The 22,217-nt window shown below is 45.1% G+C and overlaps 1 protein-coding gene across 1 annotated transcript in view; it reads left to right on the top strand.

Moving 5' to 3' along the window:
• Window positions 1–22,217, top strand: part of SFXN5 (sideroflexin 5) — a 171,635-nt gene that overhangs the window by 114,456 nt on the left and 34,962 nt on the right. The window contains exons 11-12 of the mRNA XM_054028792.1: window positions 1,501–1,616; window positions 6,914–6,999. Of these exons, the coding sequence (XP_053884767.1) occupies window positions 1,501–1,616; window positions 6,914–6,999 (202 nt within the window). The remainder of the gene's footprint in view (window positions 1–1,500; window positions 1,617–6,913; window positions 7,000–22,217) is intronic.

Raw genomic sequence — 22,217 nt, 5'->3', positions numbered from 1 at the left:
ATTAAAGTGTCAAGCAAGTAGCTCGCTTTAAGAAAGAAAGAAAACCAAATCTAAGCAGCTATTTTCCCCTTAATGTTGCCACCCCATGATGGAAGTTCAACAGGAACAGGGTTTACAACAGCATGTGTTAATGAAGCTGCTTCTAATTAGATTCTACAAAACTTTGTATGCACTGTTAAGAGCTGAATGCAGCGCTGATCTAAAACATCTGGATTTTGTTCCCACGGCTCAATGAAATCATTTTCAACAGGTTTCTGTCATGCCTGCAAACGTTTATTGGTGCCAGAAGAATTTGTGTCTGTCAAGCTGTCCTTGGGGTAGATTAAGGGAGACTCCTTGGGATCTTGGGTCTGCGGTCAAAAGGACCCGTCATGGAGCACTGACTCACCCATAGAGTAGCAAGCAGAGGTGCACCACATGGCTGCTTAATGCCGTCCCGGGGTGAGCTGCTCTGGGAGGTTGGTCAGGGTGTAGGAGGTAGGATGAGAAGAGGGATTTCAATAGGGGGGATTTAACGGCATTTTGGGCTGTATGAGTAGGGGCATTGCCAGCAGATCGAGGGACGTGATCATTCCCCTCTATTCGACATTGGTGAGGCCTCATCTGGAGTCCTGTGTCCAGTTTTGGGCCCCACACTGCAAGAAGGATGTGGAAAAATTGGAAAAAGTCCAGCGGAGGGCTACAAAAATGATTAGGGAGTTGGGGCACATGACTTACGAGGAGAGGCTGAGAGAACTGGGATTGTTTAGTCTGCAGAAGAGAAGAATGAGGGGGGATTTGATAGCTGCTTTCAACTACCTGAAGGGGGTTCCAAAGAGGATGGATCTAGAGTGTTCTCAGTGGTACCTTATGACAGAACAAGGAGTAATGGTCTCAAGTTGCAGCGGGGGAGGTTTAGGTTGGATATTAGAAAAACCTTTTTCACTAGGAGGGTGGTGAAGCACTGGAATGGGTTACCTAGGGAGGTGGTGGAATCTCCTTCCTTAGAGGTTTTTAAGGTCGGGCTTGACAAAGCCCTGGCTGGGATGATTTAGTTGGGGTTGGTCCTGCTTTGAGCAGGGGGTTGGACTAGATGACCTCCTGAGGTCCCTTCCAACCCTGATAGTCTATGATTCTATGAATAGAGATGGGGCAGTCATCATACGAAAGAGAGTTTTGGGGAGGCTGAAAATTTGGGGGTTTCCAAGCCCCATTTTGCCTCAATCCACCTCTGACTGTGACAACAAATTGCCTGGGCAGTCAAAGCACATGATCTCGACGTATTATCCTCCTCTACAAAATCATGTATAACTCTCATTACAAGTATCAGCCCTCCACCCTCCAAAATCCCTTTGGGGCCCAATTCTACTCTCCGTTACAGCGGAGCAAAAGCAGAGTGGAATGGAGGTTACCGAGAGCAGAAGGTGGCTGTTTGATTTTTAAATGTGGGTGCAGCCTGCCTCAGTGTCCTGTGAAACCGGAATGAGGGATTACTGACCACTGTGCTTTTCTCACCCTCAGCTAGTGCCAATATCTGCAATGTTGTCCTGATGAGGCACACAGAGCTGGAAGAAGGGATTGATGTCCTGGACAGTAACGGAAACATTGTCGGATCTTCCAGAATTGCTGCCAAACATGTATGTACCTGCAGGGTTCCCTGGAGAGCACACATACACAGCTGGCCTTTAGGCCCCAGGAAACCCATGACCCTGGTTTGGGTGAGCTAGAAACAAAGGAGAATCTCAGCTGTCATTTAGAAAACTGGGACAGTCTAGTCCTTATCGATCATCCAAGATAAATCAGGCTTTGGTGGTTAATTACCTGCTTTGCTCAGAAATCTGGGGGCTTTGGTGCGCACAAAAATGTACAGGTGACAGATCCGTGGTACAGTTGCGGTAGAAGCTGCTTTTGAGTATTTGGCCCAGCATGCCTGGTATAGTCAGTCAAGATTAATCGTGGAGTAAGAGTGGTAGAAACTCTCATTTAAAATGTTAGCTACGATTCTGGTTACTGTGTGGCCAGTCTAGCAGCAAAAGGCAGAATGAGATCCAGTGGATGAAGCTAGACAAATTCAGATAAGAATGTATGGAGCAGATTTTTAACAGTGGTCACTGGATCAACTTCACTAGGTCTGTGGTTGATTCTCCAGCACTTGAAGTCTTAAATCAAGACTGGTCGTTTTTCTAAAAGATATGATATAACTCCACCAGAAGTTATGGACTTGATGAAGGAATGGGCATGTTATGCAGAAGGTTAGATCTGATGATCATAATGGTCCCTTCTGGTCTCAAAAATCTATGAATTCTTTTAAGTGAGAGCCTATTGTTCTTCCCCCGCCCCCCACCCTTCCACTGTCAGTCTGAGGATTTCACTGTGGAAGCTGTAAGCAGTTGACGTTGAGTATGAGGCAGAGATAACATACACCTTTTTACAAATGAGAAAAACTTCGTTTGCCAGCTGAATAGCTCTTTAACCCGCCCTGTGCCAAATGACATTAACAACCATCAACCAAACCTTTATAAGGAGACCCCAGCTGTTTTTATTCTCTTGCTAACACCTGGTTTGTTCCTGCTCCCGCCCCCCAACCTTCTGAATTCTGCCATATGCTCATGACTACATTATGACTTTCCTGGTTTTTCTGTTCTTGAGTAGCTTTGTTTCCAGAGCTTTGTCTGATTGTCTAATTGAACCGGGTGGTTTTCTAGTGGGTTTTGATCTGAAAGGTAAAGTGTGCAGAGGCACAAATCCAGGCAGTGGAGCTCATAATACAATCCTTGGCACTTCTATCGCTCCTTCTGTCCAAGACTTTTAAAACAGTTACAGAGAGTAACTAATTTAGCCTCTCAGCTGCTTGCAAGGAATGGTGAGTCACTGTTAATATCGCCATGTTACTGAAGGGGAAACTGAGGCACGGAGCTGTTAAGGAGTTTGCCGAAGGGCTCAGAGGCAGTTGGTATCAGAGCTGAACCAGATTTCCTGACCCGCCCTCACCCCATCCCTAGCCCAAGACTTCTCCGTGTCCTAATGTCTGGCCAAATGGCTCAGGCCCAGATCCTGAAAGGTAGCTAGGTTCCTAACTTCCATTGATTCAATGGGAGTGAAGCATGTAAAAATCATTGAGAACCTGGGCTTAAATGGTTACCTAGCAGCACATTTTGAGTGACGTGTGAGTGGCATTTTTATCTGTGCAGGAAGGTGGCAATCAGTGGAAAACCTTGTTGTGGGGGTTACCTGTGCTGCCCTATGCTGCTGCTGCTCTGTGTCTCTGGGCGAGGTTCTGCACTCCCACAGCTATGGGTGTCACCTCACACATCTTGCCAGGTAGCTGTACTGTCCCTCTGTCCTCCTTCCAGTCAGCAGCAGCCACTGGGCTCTGCTCTTACTGGGCAGCTTAGCCACACTCCCCCACCTCCAGTGTTTAGATCCGGGGTTATCCAACTGGGGGTCGGGATCCCTCAGGGGGTCATGAGGTTATTACATGGGGGTCGCGAGCTGTCAGCCTCCATCCCAAACCCCGCTTTGCCTCCAGCATTTATAATGGTGTTAAACATATAAAAAAGTGTTTTTAATTTATAAGGGGGTCGCACTCAGAGGCTTGCTATGTGAAAGGGGCCACCAGTACAAAAGTTTGAGAACTACTGGTTTAGATTTCTCAGTTACCCTCCTCGCAGCTCTGCGTAGGCAACTTGCTTCCTCCGCCAGTCTGTTCCTGTCAGCACCTGATTGTCTCCCCCACCTCCTGTGCACCCCTCCCAGCACCCCATCACTCAGCATTAGCCCCATGTCGTCCTTGATTCACCACCCAACCTCCAGAGTCACACCGGTTCACCCCCCAAGCTTAGCTTCCCATCAATTCACCTCATCCCCCTCCCTTCTTTCAGCACAAGCTGTGTCATCCCCTGTCCCTCAGCCAGTGAACGCAGACACAGCCTCACCCTCTCCAGCTCTGCTCCCCTCATCCCTTTGAGAGACAGTTCGGAGTAAGGGAGAGAGGAGCGTCCACATTCCCTCTCCCACCAACAGCTCTGCTTCTCTGGGTTGGTGTGGAGAACACATCCTGAGCTCTGAGCCCTTGGCTACCAAACAGCAATTTAGGACCTCAGGAGTTTATTGCTAAAATCATATACAGTAAATGTTAGAGCCTGATTCAGTGGCACACTGCATTGGAGGCGGGCCGGTCTTATGGTTGAGGCATTGGACTAGGACTCAAGAGAACTAGGTTTAATTCCTAGCTCTGCTGCATGCTCCTTGTGTGACTTTGGGCAAATCATGTTATCTCTGTGTGCCTCAGTTCCCCCATCTGTAAAGTAGGGATGATCGTACTTCCTGACCTCCCAGGTTCATGTGAGGATACAATGATCAATGTTTGTGAGGGGCTCCAATGCTCTATGATGAGATAGATCATAGAATCGTAGGAATGTAGGGCTGGAACAGACCTTGAGAGGTGATCTAGGCTAGCCCACTGCTCCAATGCAGGATGAAGCAAACCTAGGCCGTCCCCAAAAGGTGTTTGGCCAAATTGCTCTTAAAATCCTCCAGTGACGGGGATTCTGCAGCCTCCCTTGGAAGCCTGTTCCAGAACTACCCTTAGAGTTGGAGAGTTTTTCTTAATATTTAACCTAAATTTCCCTTGCTGCAGATGAAACCCATGACTTCTTCTTGTCCTACCTTCAGTGGGCATGGAGAATAATTGATCACTGTCCTCTTTATAAGAGCCCTTAACATATTTGAAAACTGTCAGGTGCCCCTCAGTCTTCTTTGCTCAAGACTAAACATACCCAGTTTTTTTAATCTGTCCTCATAGGTCAAGTTTTCTAAACCTGTTATCATTTTTTGTTGCTCTTCTCTGGACTCTCTCCGGTTTATCCACGTCTTTCCTAAAGTGTGGTGCCCAGAACTGGACACAGTACTCCAGCTGAGGCCTCATCTGTGCTGAATAGCACGGGGTAGTTACCTCCCGTGTCTTACCGGTGGCACTCCTCTGAATACACCCCAGAATATTAGCCCTTTTCGCAATGCATCACATTGCTGACACACATTCATAGATCGAGTGTTACGTTATTTATTACATGCATAGGGCCATTCCCCGCTCTCGTTTATGTCAGAGTTACTGTGGGTTTACACTGGCATAACTGAGCACAGAGTCTGGCCCATAATTTGTAGCAACAACAGAATATACGTAAAGACAGCAAGGCAGGAATTTTTCAGCAAATATATTTTTTTTAATGAAAAATGCTGATTTATCAAAACCAAAACTGCTCGCCAAATCTCCCAAATTGAAACATTTTTGCAAAAAAACCTTTTGAAATTGTCAAAATGTTCCTTTTTGACGTTTTCTGAAAGGGAAGTTGGGGTCTGAGTCAAAATGACTTGTTGTATACATGTTTTAGTAAATTTAATCTAAAAAAAGTTTGTTTTTTAATGTTTGGGTTGTTGTTTTTTTTTAAAAGTCACTATTGAAACAAAACGTTTCAGTTTACCCTAATTGAATTATTTTTTTCAATTTGTCAATGTGTGAAAAATTTCCAGGTTTTGATTCCCCTTCCTGATTCAGAATGGGAAAAATTTTCAAAATCTAGAAAACTCTCCTGGGCTGGGAGAACCACTTACTGCCCAGCCCTATGTTGATAAATTGGGGAGGGTTGAGAGAAGAGCCACAGGAATGATTAGCAGTTTGGAAAAAAATAACTCAGGCCATGTCTACACTATCACTTATGTTGGCAAAACTTATGTCACTCAGCGGAGTGAAAAAAACAGAGCATGGGTGGTAGGTGGAGCCCCCATTCCGGGAGGCTAGCCCCCCTTGCTCCACCCCTTCCACCTGAGGCCCCCCCGCAGCCAGAGCCCCCAGCCCTCTCTCCCTCCACAGCTGGAGGACCTCGGGCCAGCTAGAGCCCTAAGCCCCCCTGCCCCCGGAGGAGTCCCGGGCTGGCTGGAGCTCCCCCAGCCGCTCCGCGCCTCCCCTCCTGAGACCCCCAAGCCACCCTGCGGGAATAGCTCACGTCTCTTCCGAATAACCTGAGCTTTTTATATGCGCCGTGGAGTCCAGGGAGATTACTGATGAACCAAGGAAGTTGAGTAGCACATACCACCTCCTCAGCTGCCCCAGAACTTGAATCAAAAACTTCCCCGCAACTGGCAGCTGCAGCTGTGCCAGGGCAGGCTTTTAGCCTTCCCTAGCCTATTATACTCTCTGCCTATGCGGAAGAACTTCTCCCGCCAACATAGCTACCACCGCTCGTTGGATGTGGTTTAATTATGCCAGCAGGAGAACTCTCTCACATTGGCATAGAGCACCTACACGAGATCTTACAGCTGTCTAGTGCAGAGAGAGCCCTACAGTGATAGTCAAAGAACGCCATCTTTTTAGCTTAACAAAGAGAAAGTTAAGGGGTGACTTGATCACAGTCTGGAAGTACCTGCATAGGGAAGAGAAATTGGTGGGCTCTTCAGGCTGGCAGACAGAGGTATGTATAACAAGCTCCAATGGCTGGAGGCTGAAACTAGACCAATTCAGCCTGGAAATAAGATGCAAATTTTTAACAGTGAGGGTAATTAACCATTAGAAAACTTGCCATGGGTTGTGGTAGTTTCTTTATCACTGGCCATTTTAAAATCAGGATTAGATGTTTTTCTAAAGATCGGCTCTAGCTCAAATAGGAATTAATTGAGGGAAGTTCTCTGACCCGGGTTATACAGGAGGTCAGACCAGATAGTCACAGTGGCCCCTTCCAGGCTAATAATCTATGAATCTATATGCAAGTGACTGATATCAACCTTGTTATCAATCTTTGTTGTTACATTCCAACCCCATACATACCATTAAAAATGCTAGGGAAAGGATTTCCGTCCCAGTGGGTTGTTTGATCAATAAAGGCATATGCAGGGAGCAGTTTTAAGTGTGTCTTCTATTTCTTTTTTCATTTTATTTCAGGCACTGATAGAGACAGCCCTGACTAGAGTGGTCCTGCCAATGCCTATACTGGTTCTACCTCCAATGATTATGTCTATACTGGAAAAGTAAGTGTTGGGTGATGTGGGGCAGGGGGGAATTTCCAGGGAAAGGGAAGCCGGGGGGAAGTGAGGAACAGCCCTCATGGGTAAAGATGTGCAATTTAGGGTATGTCTGCACTGGAGCTGGAAGGCGTCATTTTCTGCTGGGGGAGACATACCTGTGCTAGCTCAGGCTAGTGTGCTAAAACTAGCAATGTAGCCACAGCAGTGCAAGCAGCAGGAGGGGGCTAGCCACCCTGAGTCCAATCCCATCTAAGACCCTAAGTATGTTCTCAGGTCAGCTAGCCCACTCGTGCCCCTATGGCTACTCTTTTGTTTTTAGACTGCTAGTTTGATCAGCACTAACACGGGTATGTAACCGGAGGTTACACCTTCAAGCTCCAGTGTGGACATTAACTGTGATTTCAGAAGAAATATCCTCGTCAAACTGGCCAAGGACAAAAGTATACTCCAGTAGATAGCAGTAATTGTATTGTTACACGTTGTATTGTTATTTCGGCATCTTTGGCCATCGGTGTAGAATACTGTAGCATTACTATCGGTATTATGGCTTCTCTTTAAAAGGAAGAAGAAATCTTCTGTCTGAATTGCTGCAGTTGCTTGATTACCTTTACTCTTTAGGGGCCTGAAAACCCACTGTATTCAGTGGAAAGATTCCCATTGATTTCAGTGAACTTTGGATCAGGCCATAAGCATGTAATTTCATGAAGGTCTCGGGCCTCTTTCTGAAAAACTGGGCCTAATTGTATGGAAGCATGGGTAGAATACTAGCCTCAAATGCTGTCTGTTGCATGCTCTGTGAAACTTGGCTTCCTGTGATTAAGATTGGCTCCCTCATGATGTATGGCTCCATGGTATTTCATTGCACTTTTGAGAAATGCCACATTTTTGGTAGCACTTTAGGGTGCGTGTGGTATGGGGCAGTATTATCATAGTATGTCTAATTATCAGTGTCACCGCATTGTAACAAAATATCTGCTACATCCATTTCCCCCTTCCCCTGTGTTCCAGCATGTCTTTTCTTTTCTGCTAAGAACATAGTGCGGTGAGTTCTTTTTGTTCTGGATGTTTACTCTTTCCTGGCTTTTTTTAAAAAAAATTCTCTGCCAGAGAAGAGGCCATCATACTATCATCTGTACACCTCATTCTGTTTCAATGGGCTTCAATGGGGCGTGTGTCACCTGTGAACCTTCAGAGACTGATTACTGCATTGCAGGATAGTGTCTCTAAAGAGCAGCTACCTTTGTTCTGACGCTAAACTGGAAGCACTTTTTAAGCAAATGTTAATGATGGGAGCTCTAAAACACTCCACAGACAAAGTAAACAATAATTAGCACAACTGGGTATTGAACCTCAGCTTTGGGTAGCAACAGCTTTGTCCTTGGTCCATAAATGCCATTGGGCTGTGTGAAATTCTCTCTGCTTGTTAACAGGGTCAAACCTTTTTTTTTCTGTAAGCGTTAATGGCTGATGTGTTTCTGGGCATCTTGCATTTGTTCATTTGTATTACTGTCGCCTCTCGAGACCCTCTCCAAGACCAGGGCCCCAGAGTGCTAGGTGCTGTTCAAACACATAGTGTCCCTGCCTTGGACTCTCTTAAATAGACACAACAGACAAAGGATGTCAAGAATCACAGTATTATTAGCCCCGTTTAACAGATTAGATAATGAGGCAGAGCGAAATTAAGGCCCTGTCTGCATGGGGATGTTGACTGGAATAATTCCAATTTGGATTAAGCTGAAAAAGAGTGTCCACATAGCTATTCCAGAATAGCTGTTATGCTTTAAAATCACACCCTACCTTATTGTGGAATAATTTCCTTGTGTAAACAAACCTTAAGTGGCTTGCCCAATGTCACAAAGAGAGTCCCAGCCCATAGCTTTAACAAGACCATCCTCCCTCTCTGCTATTCATTATTTCTGTAGCACCAACCGTGTGCTTGGTACTTTCCAAACAGACATGCTGTGAATACTGATGATACTTACTTTTCATCGGTAGCGCTCAAAGCGCTTTACAAAGAAGCTTGGTATGATTATCTCTATTTTACCCATGGGGAAACTGAGGCAAGGGGAGCAGAAATGACTTGCCCAGTGTCACCCAGGAGGTCAGTGGCAGAGCTAGGAATTGAACCCAGGACTCCTGAGACCCACGTGGCTCATGCCAAATAAACAGTTTGATGAGATATAAAACTAGCATGTTGTGTGGCATGTGCAAGGTGGTTTAAAGCTCTTATGGAACTTTTGATTCCCTTTGCCCAAAGATCAGGCTGTGAACCCAGGTGTCCAGGCCAAATTCCCGCCTGGGGAATTCTGGCATAACCTTAAAATACCTCATTCCGTTCCAGTGGTAGTCACTTTCCTCCCCTTTCCCCCCATGACCTTTTTGGGCCTTGCCTTGCCTTGCTCCAGCATCTCCTTTTCCCATTAAGTCCCCCAGGCACTAAGTACTGCCTTCTCCAGCCTGCATTTCCTGAGATGTAGTGATCTTCTCCCACCACCTGTGTTTGCTTTCCCTACTCTAAATCTGTGGCTCTTTCCTGCTGCGTGGACCTCGTTGTGGTTGCTCTGTTCATCCACGTTTGCTCGATGTTTTTCTCAGGCCAGTCATTATAGTATGAGGTTCCTTTCTTGCAGTAAGGAGCTGTCTGCCCCTAAAAATAGGAGATTGACAGCTTTTGGGATGCCAGCAGAGGGTGCCCAAAGACAGGAGTCTCCCAGGGGAGCCAGAAGACTTCACAGGCATGTACCTGTGCAGTTCCACATTTTTTTGCAGGGTTTTTTGTTTTTAGTGGTCAGTGAAATAAACATTTTCAGTCCAATTTCATGACAACTCTCTGAGGAAAAGACTAAAGAGGAAGGCCCTTTTTGGAAGAAGTGAGTTTTCAGTTCAGGTCAGTACAGGAAGGTGGAGGCATAACAGACTGGGTCAGCAAAGAAGGAAAGTTGATTTATAAGGTCAGGTTTTGAGCTGGCCAGTGAAGCTACACAGGTTTACTCCAGGAGAGGTTCTGGCCATAAAGACTCCATTGGGTATTGGCTGGGATTATACATTTTTATATTCATACAATAGTAGTCTATTTGTCATTTTTCTTGAAATCCCAGCTCCTGGAGTCAAACGCTTAGGTGAGAATCTCAAGTTTCAGTTTTTTAAAAAAGTAATTTTTTAGCCCTTGTGGATGCAAAGAAGAGCTTGAAAATGTGACCTGAGTGCCCCCTAAAGGCTCAGACCAACAACATTATTTATTATTTTTTAAAAAATCATATTATTTTTAAGCCAATTTCACGGTTTTGGGCCCTGACTTTTGATTTCTGAATGCTTTGGGTTGGCAATACTGTACTTCTATAATGAGGACTAGCAGAAATATAATTTCTCTACTTATTTATAATATTTACAGACAATGCAGTAGATTTTCAAAGGCACAAATGGCGTATAGGCACCCAACTCCCATTGACTTTCAGTGAGAGATAGGTACTTCGCTGCCATTTGTAGCTTTGACGATCTCTCCCATTGTAATATCTAGTTTTGGAAAGCTATGATACATTATTCTGATTGCTGCCTTACTTTCCTCCCTCTTCAGTTCCAACATGAACTTATCTGCTGCTGTCTTGAGAACTGTTAGTGCTTTAAAAAAATGGTTCCATACATCTGAAAGCATGGTACCAGTTTTCAAGTGCTGCGAAGCTCTATCCTTTATTTATCTATAGCAATTGGTGAATTATCAGCTGCCAAAATCATTTAGTATTGACATGGGGAAAATCCCCAAATTGTAATCACGATTATGTGATTGTTAAGATCTTCTATTTCAAGTCAGTTCAACATTAAACTGCATCTCCCAGTGGTGCTGCATTGCCTCATAGAAGTTGTAATTCAGATGCCTGACCAGACTACATCTTCCATGATGCATCGTACAGCCTGGTCAGAGGAGAGGCTGCATTGCATCATGGGAGACATAGTCAAGCCAGGGAACCTGGCCCATAGGAGAAAATGGTGGCATGAGACTCCTGAACTACAACTCCCATGAGGCAATACAGTACCATGAAGAGATTCAGTTTAATTTTGAATTGGCTTGAAACGAAATGCTTTGGATCAGTTCAACAAACCGAAATATTTCAATACGAGTGTAACCAACCTGAAATGAAGTATTTTGATTTGGTATTCCTGATGGAAAATTGAAAATTTTTGGCAAAATCAGTGAAAATTTTCAATTTTGCAGAAGCTGCCTTTTCTGTCAAAAAATCATTTAAGTGGAAAATTGCCAGGCAGCTCTTTTTCCTGTCTGTCTATCTGAGACACAAGGTGTGTAAGCTTGAAAACTTGTCTCTTTCACCAACAGAAGTTGGTCCAATAAAAAATATGACCTCACCCACATTATCTTCTAATATCCTGGGACCAACAAGGCTATAGCAACACTGCAAACTCTGTCTGTCTGACAGACAGCTGTCTGTCATATCCTGGTTATGGTGGGAAAGTTTTATTGCAATTATAGCAAGAGACATATGAGATGTATTACACATAGCTTTAATTATTAAAAAAATCTCATATTACTTTAAAAATGGTGAGGAGAATGATGATTTATTATTTTTAAGTAGGGTTACCATACGTCCGGTTTTTCTCGGACATGTCCGGCTTTTTGGTAATCAAACCCCCGTCTGGGGGGAATTGCCAAAAAGCCGAACATGTCCGGGAAAAATACCGGCGTCCAGGCACTTCCCCTCCCAGGGCTGCTGTGCTCCCTAACTTGACTCTTCTGCTCTGTTTAAAGCCGAGCTGCCCGAGCGCTACCTGCTTCGGGCAGCCTCCATGCTTCCGGACCCTGAGCCACCGGCTGGGCACTTCCCCTCCCGGGCTCCGGGGGCGCAGGGTCCAGAGGCATGGGGGCTGCCCGAAGCCGGTAGCGCTCGGGCAGCTCAACTCTTAAACACAGCCAAAGAGTCAGGGGAGGAGCACAGCAGCTGGAGCCTGGGAAGGGAAGTGCCCGGCCGGGGGCACAGGGTCCGGAGGCATAGGGGCTGCCTGAAGCCCGAGTGCTACCGGCTTCACGGTTTGCCGGGCAGCCTCCAGACCCTGCGCCGCCGGCTGGGCGCTTCCCCTCCCGGGCTCCAGCTGAGCTGGGGAAGCGCCGGCCGGGGGCGCAGGGTCTGGGGACTGACCAGCAAACCATGAAGCCGGTAGGGCTCGGGCAGCCCTTTTCGCGTGGCTGGGATGGAGGAGGGGGAATGCAGGGCGCTCAGGGGAGGGTTAGGGCGGGGACTTTGGGGAAGGGGCGGGAAATGAGCAGAGTTGGGGTGGGGAAGGGGCGGGGTCGGGGGTTGGGAAGGGGCGGGGCCAGGGCCCCGTGGAGTGTCCTCTTTTTTTATTTTTTAAATATGGTAACCCTATTTTAAGGCTGAAGGTGATTTTAATTAAACCTAGGCCTGAGTCACAAAGTTCCATCTGGATCTTCCTCACAGTTCTGCTGTGTTTGAATCTGAGGTTGTGGTTAATGAGAAAAGTGACTTTTACAAATGCCACTCTGATTCCTTGTGTATGGGGCCAGGGGTAAATTGGTGTAATTTCCTTGACTTAAGTGGAGCTGTGTTCCATCAGCTGAGGATCTGCCCATAGTCCCCATCAATGGTTTTTAGCTTAAAACAAGACTAATACCGTGTTGTTGGGGGGTTTTGTCCCAATATTTTAAAAGTTTATTTTACTGGCCAGGTCCTGGTCGTTGTCTTTCCACTTGGATCCAGGTCTTTCATCTCTCCCAGCCATATCTCGCATCTCTCCATCTGCATGTTTTAACTCCCCCAGCTGCCTCTCTCATCTCTCATGCCATTTTTTTCAGCTCTCTTGGCGTCTCTAGTCTCTGCCTGCTGCGTATTTTAACTCCCTGGCCTTCGTTCTTTGCTCTGTTACCTCCCACCGCTCAGCTCCCTGGTGTTCCGTTCTTTCACCATGTCTCATGCATCTCCTGCTGCTTGGACACGGTGTGGCATCATCCAACCTATAGAATCAACATTTATTTCGGGATGGCGTGCGCTGTGTGATCAGCATAATGCCAGTTATTTTGCACAGATATATTCTTATTTCAGTTGTATAATTAACAATAGCTATGTTAAGACAATAAAATATTGTCTTATTATTGTCTTATCATTTAATAAAATATAAATATGGTTTAGCTGCATCCATGAAAGTAAGAAAATTCTAAGTATGGCACATAAATAATCTTAAAGCAGAAGGAAGTAGACGAACTCATCATGTGCCTTCTCTGGTGTAGACTCACTGGACCCCTCGCATAACTCTGACTTCAGTGGAGTTACAGCAGGAATGAATTTATCCTGCATGCGTCTGATGAAGTGGGTAATCACCCACGAAAGCTCATGCTCCAATACGTCTGTTAGTCTATAAGGTGCCACAGGGCTCTTGGTCGCTTTATCCTACTTGTATCTCACAATGTTGTCATCATTCAGATACTTGTATGTATCCTATTGTGCCTTGGTTCTAGAAAGATGAGGAAGAAACGGCGCAAGGAGTCTCCAACTAAGTATCCGTTACCACAGCCGTGTTCCCAGCATCCTCCCATTTCCCTCACCCAGCTTCCGTCTTCTCTCACAGAAACCGAATTAGAACCTGTTCATTGTATGGATTATAACCCCGTTCTCAGACACAATTGCAGCCTAGCATCGCTGGCCTAACACGGTTATGAACTACAGCCCTTGCCGGATGCGCCCATTGAATTAATTGGGAACAGGACTGGGCCTCATCTTCGGAAGTGGTTCTGTGTGTTACCTAATGGGGCTTTGGGGGCTCACTTAAGTCTTAAAATCCCCAGTCCGCACTGGGCAAAGAAACCAGATTAGCAGTAGCCATGCTGGAAAACACAAAAGAGTTATTGCTAGCATGATTCAAGCCATAGACAGGTCCCAATGACTTTTTTCAGCCATCCAGGTAAGGTCGGCTAAGCCAGTTACAGTGGTGAGCGTATCAGAGGCCGCTGTACTCTTAGAAAGTTAGTTTGGTATAAATGAAGTAGGGCTGTTGATTAATCACAGTTAAGTCACGTGATTAACACAAGAAAATTAATCGTGATTAAAAATTAATCCTGATTAATCACCGTTTTAATTGCACTGTTAAGCAATAGAATACCAATTGAAATTTATGAAATATTTTGGATGTTTTTCTACATTTTTATATATATTGTATTCAGGGCCGGCTCCAGGCACCAGCTTCTCAAGCAGGTGCTTGGGGCGGCCGCTCCGGAGAGGAGCGGCAGGTCCAGGTATTCGGCGGCAATTCGGCGGACGGTCCCTCACTCCGCCTGCGAGTGGAGGACCTCCCGCCGAATTGCCACCGCAGATCGTGATCGCGGCTTTTTTTAGATCGCGATCCCGGCTTTTTTTTGGCTCCTTGGGGCGGCCAAAACCCTGGAGCCGGCCCTGATTGCATTCTGTGTTGTAATTGAAATCAAAGTGTATATTATTTTTATTACAAATATTTGCACTGTAAAAAGAAATAGTATTTTTCAATTCACCTCATACAAGTACTGTAGTGCAATCTCTTTGCCATGAAAGTGCAACTTACAAATGTAGATTTGTTTTTGTTACATAACTGCACTCAAAAACAAAACAATGTAAAACTTCAGAGCCTACAAGTCCACTCAGTCCTACTTCTTGTTCAGCCAGTCATGAAGACAAACAAGTTTTTTTGCATTTATAGAAGATAAAGCTGCCCACTTCTTATTTACAATGTCACCAGAAAGTGAGAACAGGCATTTGCATGGCACTTTTGTAGCTGGCATTGCAAGGTATTTATGTGCCAGATATGCTAAACATTTGTATGCCCCTTCATGCTTCAGCCACTATTCCAGAGGACATGCTTCCATTCTGATGACACTCGTTAAAAAAATAATGCATTAATTAAATTTGTGACTGAACTCCTTGGGAGAGAATTGTATGTCCCCTTCTCTGTTTTACCCACATTCTGCCATATATTTCATGTTATAGCAATCTTGGATGATGAGCCAGCACTTGTTCATTTTAAGAACACTTTCACTGCAGTTTTGACAAAACGCAAAGAAGGTACCAATGTGAGATTTCTAAACATAGGTACAGCACTCACCTAAGGTTTAAGAATCTGAAGTGCCGGCAAAATCTGAAAGGGACGAGGTGTGGAGCATGCTTTCAGAAGTATTAAAAGAGCAACACTCCAATGTGGAAACTGCAGAACTCAAACCACCAAAAAGTAAAATCAACCTTCTGCTGGTGGCATCTGACTCAGATAATGAAAATGAACATGCGTCGGTCTGCACTGCTTTGGATTGTTATTGAGCAGAACCCATCATCAGCATGGACGCATGTTCCCTGGAATGGTGGTTGAAGCATGAAGGGACATGTGAATCTTTAGCACATCTGGCACAGAAATATCTTGCGATGCCGGCTACAACAGTGCCATGAGAATGTCTGTTCTCACTTTCAGATGACATTGTATACAAGAAGCGGGCAGCATTATCTCCTGCAAATGTAAACAAACTTGTTTGTCTGAGCGATTGGCTGAACAAGAAGTAGGACTGAGTGGACTTGCAGGCTCTAAAACTTTACATTGTTTTATTTTTGAATGCAGTTATTTTTGTACATAATTCTACATTTGTAAGTTCAACTTTCATGATAAAGCGATTGCACTACAGTACTTGGGTGAATTGAAAAATACTACTACTTTTGTGTTTTTACAGTGCAGATACTTGTAATCAAAAATAAATATAAAGTGAGCACTGTACATTTTGCATTCTGTGTTGTAATTGAAATCAATATATTTGAAAATGTAGAAAACATCCAAAAATATTTAAATAAATGGTATTCTATCATTGTTTAACAGTGCGATTAATCCTGCAATTAATTTTTTTAATCGCTTGACAGCCCTAAAATTAAATATTTGGGGACATACATAGTATCCACTTGGCATTTCAGTTTTATCCAGACTCCTGTCCATGAGAAAATAAGCTATGTTGTTATTTTATCTTTTTATATGGCATGACCAGTGTGCATAGAGCTTATAAAGACATGGGATCAAATACTCTGCTGAGTGTAAGTTGGCACATCTTCAGTGGAGTCCGTGGAACTGCTCCAGTTTACACCAGTAGAGTTTTTGGCCCGGTGCCTCTACTCCAGAGAGCTTACACCCTAAATCAGGTATGTCAGACATACAGCCCGGATGCCAGACCCAGCCTGCTGGATGTATCTACGTGGCCTATATGATATTTGGATTGTGAAGAATCTCAGTTTTCATTTAAAAAAAAAATAGTTTCTAGCCCTCGCAATTGTCAAAAAAACCCCAACCTTTCCAAACACCAAACTGAGCGAAGACAACGCTGTGTTTTCTTGAGTATGTGGAGAGCCTGAAACAGTAGCCTAGAGAGGTGAACTCTCTGCCCTCTGTTGATCCAACCACTGTGTCAGCACTACAGCCCATGGTGGCCCATTAACCATTTCGTTGGCGATCACTTCAGTGGAGAGAACTGAGAATGGGTTTCAGGTGCAGGGGCCAGTGTGGAAGAAGGCACAAAGATGAGCGGAGAGCAGCGAGGCAGAGGGGAAGGAGGACATGTTGGCAGAGCAGAGAGAGCAAGGGCTGTGAAGTGAGAACAGAGATGTAGGCAGGAGGGAGTCTCAGAGCTGTGCAAGGCCTAAAAGGCAAGGCTGAGAAGCTGGAACTTGATGCAGAAGGTGGGATGAGGCGAGAGGAGAGGAGTGAAAGGCGAGGAGGCTGAGCTTGGCTGCTTCATTCTGAGTGGTCTGGAGGGGCGCAAGCAGCAGTAGTGGCAGAAGGCCAGGGAGCATGAAGCTGCAGCTTAGGTTCCTTGGGGTATGTTTATAATAGCACACTGCACTTTTCAGCAGTGACTCTGATGATACAAAGGTGAAAACAGTCTCCTCACACCCTGCGTGTTGCCCTATGAAATTCTATTCGAGCAGTCCCCGTCCTTTCCCTACAAGACAAGTTTGCCCATTGCAAAACACACCCCCACAGTTGATACCCCGGGGTCCCCGGTGGGCAGTCTCAGAGAAATGGAGATGGGGTTGGAGACTGAGCTCCCTCCTTGAGGCATGTTAGCTGGATGGCATTTCAGCTGCCCGTGCTGTGCCCATTCTGTAGATACCAAGTGAACTCCAGTCTCCAGCGCATCTGTCACCAGCACAAAATTCCCTCGAAAACATCTGGGAAGTGGGGAAGTTGCAGTCACTTTGTTAATTCTGTTCTAGTCAGCAGAATTATTTTCTGTCCAACCCCAGGAGCGCAGTTAGACCTTTCAGCAGCATTTGTAGAGTGGAGAGGTGGTGTCAAGATTTTAACAGGAACAACGAGGAGTCCGGTGGCACCTTAAAGACTAACAGATTTATTTGGGCATAAGCTTTCGTGGGTAAAACACATCTGAAGAAGTGGGGTTTTTTACCCATGAAAGCTTATGCCCAACTAAATCTGTTAGTCTTTAAGGTGCCACCAGACTCCTCGTTGTTTTTGTGGATACAGACTAACACAGCTACCCCTCTGATACTAAGATTTTAACAGGGATTCACACAATAATTTCTTCCTCCCTCTCCCTTAACCTGTGACCCCTGTGTCTTGGGGTTTGTGTGCTGTGTTGGAGTGGAGAACTGGGAATCAATTAATTTGTTTTTCAAGTTAAATGAAAAGGGTTTCTCATAACCAGAGCCAAAGAAGGTGGCAGAACCTTTTGGCAAACAGACTTGTACTAGAGACCCTTGGCTGGAAATCTTTATACTATGGAGTGGATAAGTAGGGCTACTGGTTTGATTTGTGCATGGGGAGGATTCTGTTCTATTCTATTCTATATAGGTCCTTATACCACACTCATTGCTGGAGTATCTTAGCGCCTTTCAGTAGAGAATTAAGCAATGTGACTGCACATCTGTCACATTTTTTGTTCTCTCATCCTCTTCACAGTGTGTGTGCAGTGGAGTGTTTTCTTTTGGAGGGCTTATACACCCACATGTACGTACATTATACACCCAAACGTACATATGCTGCTATGTGTTTATATTAGAGATGACAAGGTCAAAGACGTGTCCCTAGCACTTAGAATGGAAAGTGGTCAGGTTCGTGGTGGTCCTTAGTTCCTGAAAAAAGAAGAACAGGAGTACTTGTGGCACCTTAGAGACTAACAAATTTATTAGAGCATAAGCTTTCGTGGACTACAGCCCACTTCTTCGGATGCATATAGAATGGAACATATAATGAGGAGATATATATACACACATACAGAGAGCATAAACAGGTGGGAGTTGTCTTACCAACTCTGAGAGGCCAATTAATTAAGAGAAAAAAAAAAACAAAAAAAAAAACTTTTGAAGTGATAATCAAGCTAGCCGAGTACAGACAGTGTGATAAGAAGTGTGAGAGTACTTACAAGGGGAGATAGTCAACGTTTGTAATGGCTCAGCCATTCCCAGTCCTTATTCAAACCGGAGTTGATTGTGTCTAGTTTGCATATCAATTCTAGCTCTGCAGTCTCTCTTTGGAGTCTGTTTTTGAAGTTTTTCTGTTGTAATATAGCCACCCGCAGGTCTGTCACTGAATGACCAGACAGGTTAAAGTGTTCTCCCACTGGTTTTTGAGTATTTTGATTCCTGATGTCAGATTTGTGTCCATTAATTCTTTTGCGTAGAGACTGTCCGGTTTGGCCAATGTACATGGCAGAGGGGCATTGCTGGCACATGATGGCATATATCACATTGGTAGATGTGCAGGTGAACGAGCCCCTGATGGTATGGCTGATGTGATTAGGTCCTATGATGAAAACCAGTGGGAGAACACTTTAACCTGTCTGGTCATTCAGTGACAGACCTGCGGGTGGCTATATTACAACAGAAAAACTTCAAAAACAGACTCCAAAGAGAGACTGCAGAGCTAGAATTGATATGCAAACTAGACACAATCAACTCCGGTTTGAATAAGGACTGGGAATGGCTGAGCCATTACAAACGTTGACTATCTCCCCTTGTAAGTACTCTCACACTTCTTATCACACTGTCTGTACTCGGCTAGCTTGATTATCACTTCAAAAGTTTTTTTTGTTTTGTTTTGTTTTTTCTCTTAATTAATTGGCCTCTCAGAGTTGGTAAGACAACTCCCACCTGTTTATGCTCTCTGTATGTGTGTATATATATCTCCTCATTATATGTTCCATTCTATATGCATCCGAAGAAGTGGGCTGTAGTCCACGAAAGCTTATGCTCTAATAAATTTGTTAGTCTCTAAGGTGCCACAAGTACTCCTGTTCTTCTTTTTGCGGATACAGACTAACACGGCTGTTACTCTGAAACTTAGTTCCTGAGGGATTTCATTTCGCCGTCTCCGACCGGCCCCTAGAAAACCTCTGTCTCCTGCACAGACAAGCTCTACTCTTATTTCAGAGAGTTCCTGTGACGGGTTGGATCACAGAAACCCCCTTGGTAGTTGCCATCCAATGTGCCAAGACTACTTTTATTCCTGTTTTCCCTGCCAGCTCAGGACTCCAGCACCCTGTCTTGCTGAGCCAGACACTCCTGTCTGCTCCAGGACAGACCCAGGGTCTGAATCACTTGCCTCAAAGCTGCAAGTTTACCTGAAAACATCTCACAGAAGTGTGCTTGTCTTTAGCACTCAGATGCCCAACTCCCAATGAGGTCTAAACCCAAATAAATCCATTTTACCCTGCATAAAGCTTATGCAGGGCAAACTCATAAATTGTTTGCCCTCTATAACACTGATAGAGAGAGATGCACAGTTGTTTGCTCCCCCAGTTATTAATACATACTCTGAGTTAATTACTAAGTAGAAAGTGATTTTATTAAATACAGAAAATAGGATTTAAGTGGTTCCAAGTAGTAACAGACAGAACAAAATAAGTCACCAGGCAAAATAAAATAAAATGCGCAAATCTATGCCTAATCAAACTGAATACAGATAATCTCACCCTCAGAGATGCTTCAGTAAGTTTTTTCTCAGACTGGACAACTTCCAGGCCTGGGCACAATTCTTTCCCCCGGTACAGCTCTTATTCCAGCTCAGGTGATAGCTAGCGGATTCTTCATGATGGCTTCTCCCCCGCACTGTTCTCTTCCCCCCTTTATATATCTTTTGCATAAGGCGGGAACCCTTTGTCCCTCTGGGTTTCCACCCCCCTCCCCCCCCCCGGAAAAGCACCCAGGTTAAAGATGGATTCCAGGTCAGGTGCCATGATCACATGTCACTGCAAGACCTCATTACCCACTTGCCAGCACACACATAGGCTACGTCCTCACTACGGGGGGGGGGGGGGGGGTCGATTTAAGATACACAAATTCAGCTACGTGAATAGCGTAGCTGAATTCGACGTATCGGAGCCGAGTTACCCCGCTGTGAGGACGGTGGCAAATCGACCTCCGCAGCTCCCCTGTCGACGGCACTTACTCCTACCTCTGCTGGTGGAGTAGAAGCGTCGATTCAGGGATCGATTGTCGCATCCCGACGAGACGCGATAATTTGATCCCCGAGAGATCGATTTCTACCCGCCGATTCAGGCGGGTAGTGTAGACCTGCCCATACACAGGAAGACTTACAGGTGAAACACAGCCATCTGCAGACAATGGCCCTGGTTAATGGGAGTCATCAAGATTCCAAACCACTATTAATGGCCCACGCTTTGCATAATTACAATAGGCCCTCAGAGTTATATTTCATATTTCTAGTTTTAGATACAAGAGTGGTACATTTATACAAATAGGATGATCACACTCAGTAGATTATAAGCTGTGTAATGATACCTTACAAGAGACCTTTTGCGTGAAGCATATTCCAGTTACGTTATATTCACTTATCATATTTTTATAAAACTATTCGTTACATTATATTCACTCCTTATTATATTTTTATAAAACCATATAGACTGCACAACATCACCGTTCCATTGTGCCAGAGGAGAAAGATCATTGACAACAGTCCCCATCCCAAAGATGTAGGCTCTTTAGGTAACCTCGACCCAGGCTGTTGAGTGCTTTGAAGATAAGGATTGAGACCTTGAACTTGGTTTGGTAGTGCAGGGAGTGGAGGACAGGTGCAATGTGCTCACGTTGCTTAGGAGATCCGCTGCCGTGTTCTGTACCAGTTGGAGTTTGCTAAGGGCTGAAGGTTTCATGCCCAGGTATGTCACTTTGCTGTAGTCCAGAAGGCAAAGGGCATAAAGTTCAAGACACTGGTTATATTGTTTTAATCAAAATATCCTTAATTCTGCAATGAAGACAGTTGAGCACCATTTTATGCATCGTTTAAAATCATCTCAAGCCACTGACTGGGCAAGGCACCAGCAGAGTGTCTTTACAATCATTTATTTTTGGTAGTGCCCAGCGTGTACACAGAGCTTTCCAAACACTTTGCAAGGTTGGTCCCTGTCCCAAGGAGCTCCCAGCTGAAGGACAATCAGACATGTAGATAGAGGTGAGGGAAAGGGGGAACAACAACAACAGGCAATTTATGTACAAGACAGCTCAGTTCACTGTAGGTTGCCCAGCAGAAGTGGGTCTTCAAGAGGGACTTACGTGCAGGCAGGGTTGAGACCCCGTGGTAATCTCCGGGAGGTCATACTGTGCACAGTGGGCCACGTGGAAGAAGGCACGGGGTCACGGGGTGCGGAACTGGCCAGTCGTCCGATGAGGCTGGTTATGTCGGCAGAGTGTGGGGACTAAGGGGAATCCGTAGAGAGCGTCAAAGTTTTACCGCCTAAAGATGAGAGTTTATTCTCTCTCTTAACCTCCCTTCTAGCCCAGATTTTAACGTGATAGGTCTCCAGGTGTGCGGTGAAATGGCTCAGCTGACAGCCTCACAGCCACGTGCACCCATGCCATGCTGAGGCTCCCACATGTCCTAAGTCGAAGCTGTTTTTCCTTTTAAAAGGAAAATCCTAGAGTCCCTGGCTCTCCTGAAAATCCTAGAGTCCCTGGCTCTGCCTTATGCAACCAAAGCACAGCATTCTCTTGGGTGACCCTCAACGGAGGGGTCGGGGTGGCTTGTAGGACATCTGGGGGAAGCTTCCCCAGGGAACTGATTTTAAAAATAGAGGCCATCCAGCTGGCAAAATAAATGTGCTCATCAGGTAGATTTTTCTGATCCCTAGGGATAAGTTGCTTGTGGCAGGGGTGGATTAGCAGTATCCAGATACGGGACAGTTCCCTCAAGGACAGGAAAATCACCCCATACATTCCTTTATTTTGGAA

Source organism: Malaclemys terrapin, chromosome 5 (genome assembly GCF_027887155.1).
Source record: "Malaclemys terrapin pileata isolate rMalTer1 chromosome 5, rMalTer1.hap1, whole genome shotgun sequence".
NCBI lineage: Eukaryota > Metazoa > Chordata > Testudines > Emydidae > Malaclemys > Malaclemys terrapin.
This window is presented reverse-complemented; position numbering and strand designations above follow the sequence as displayed.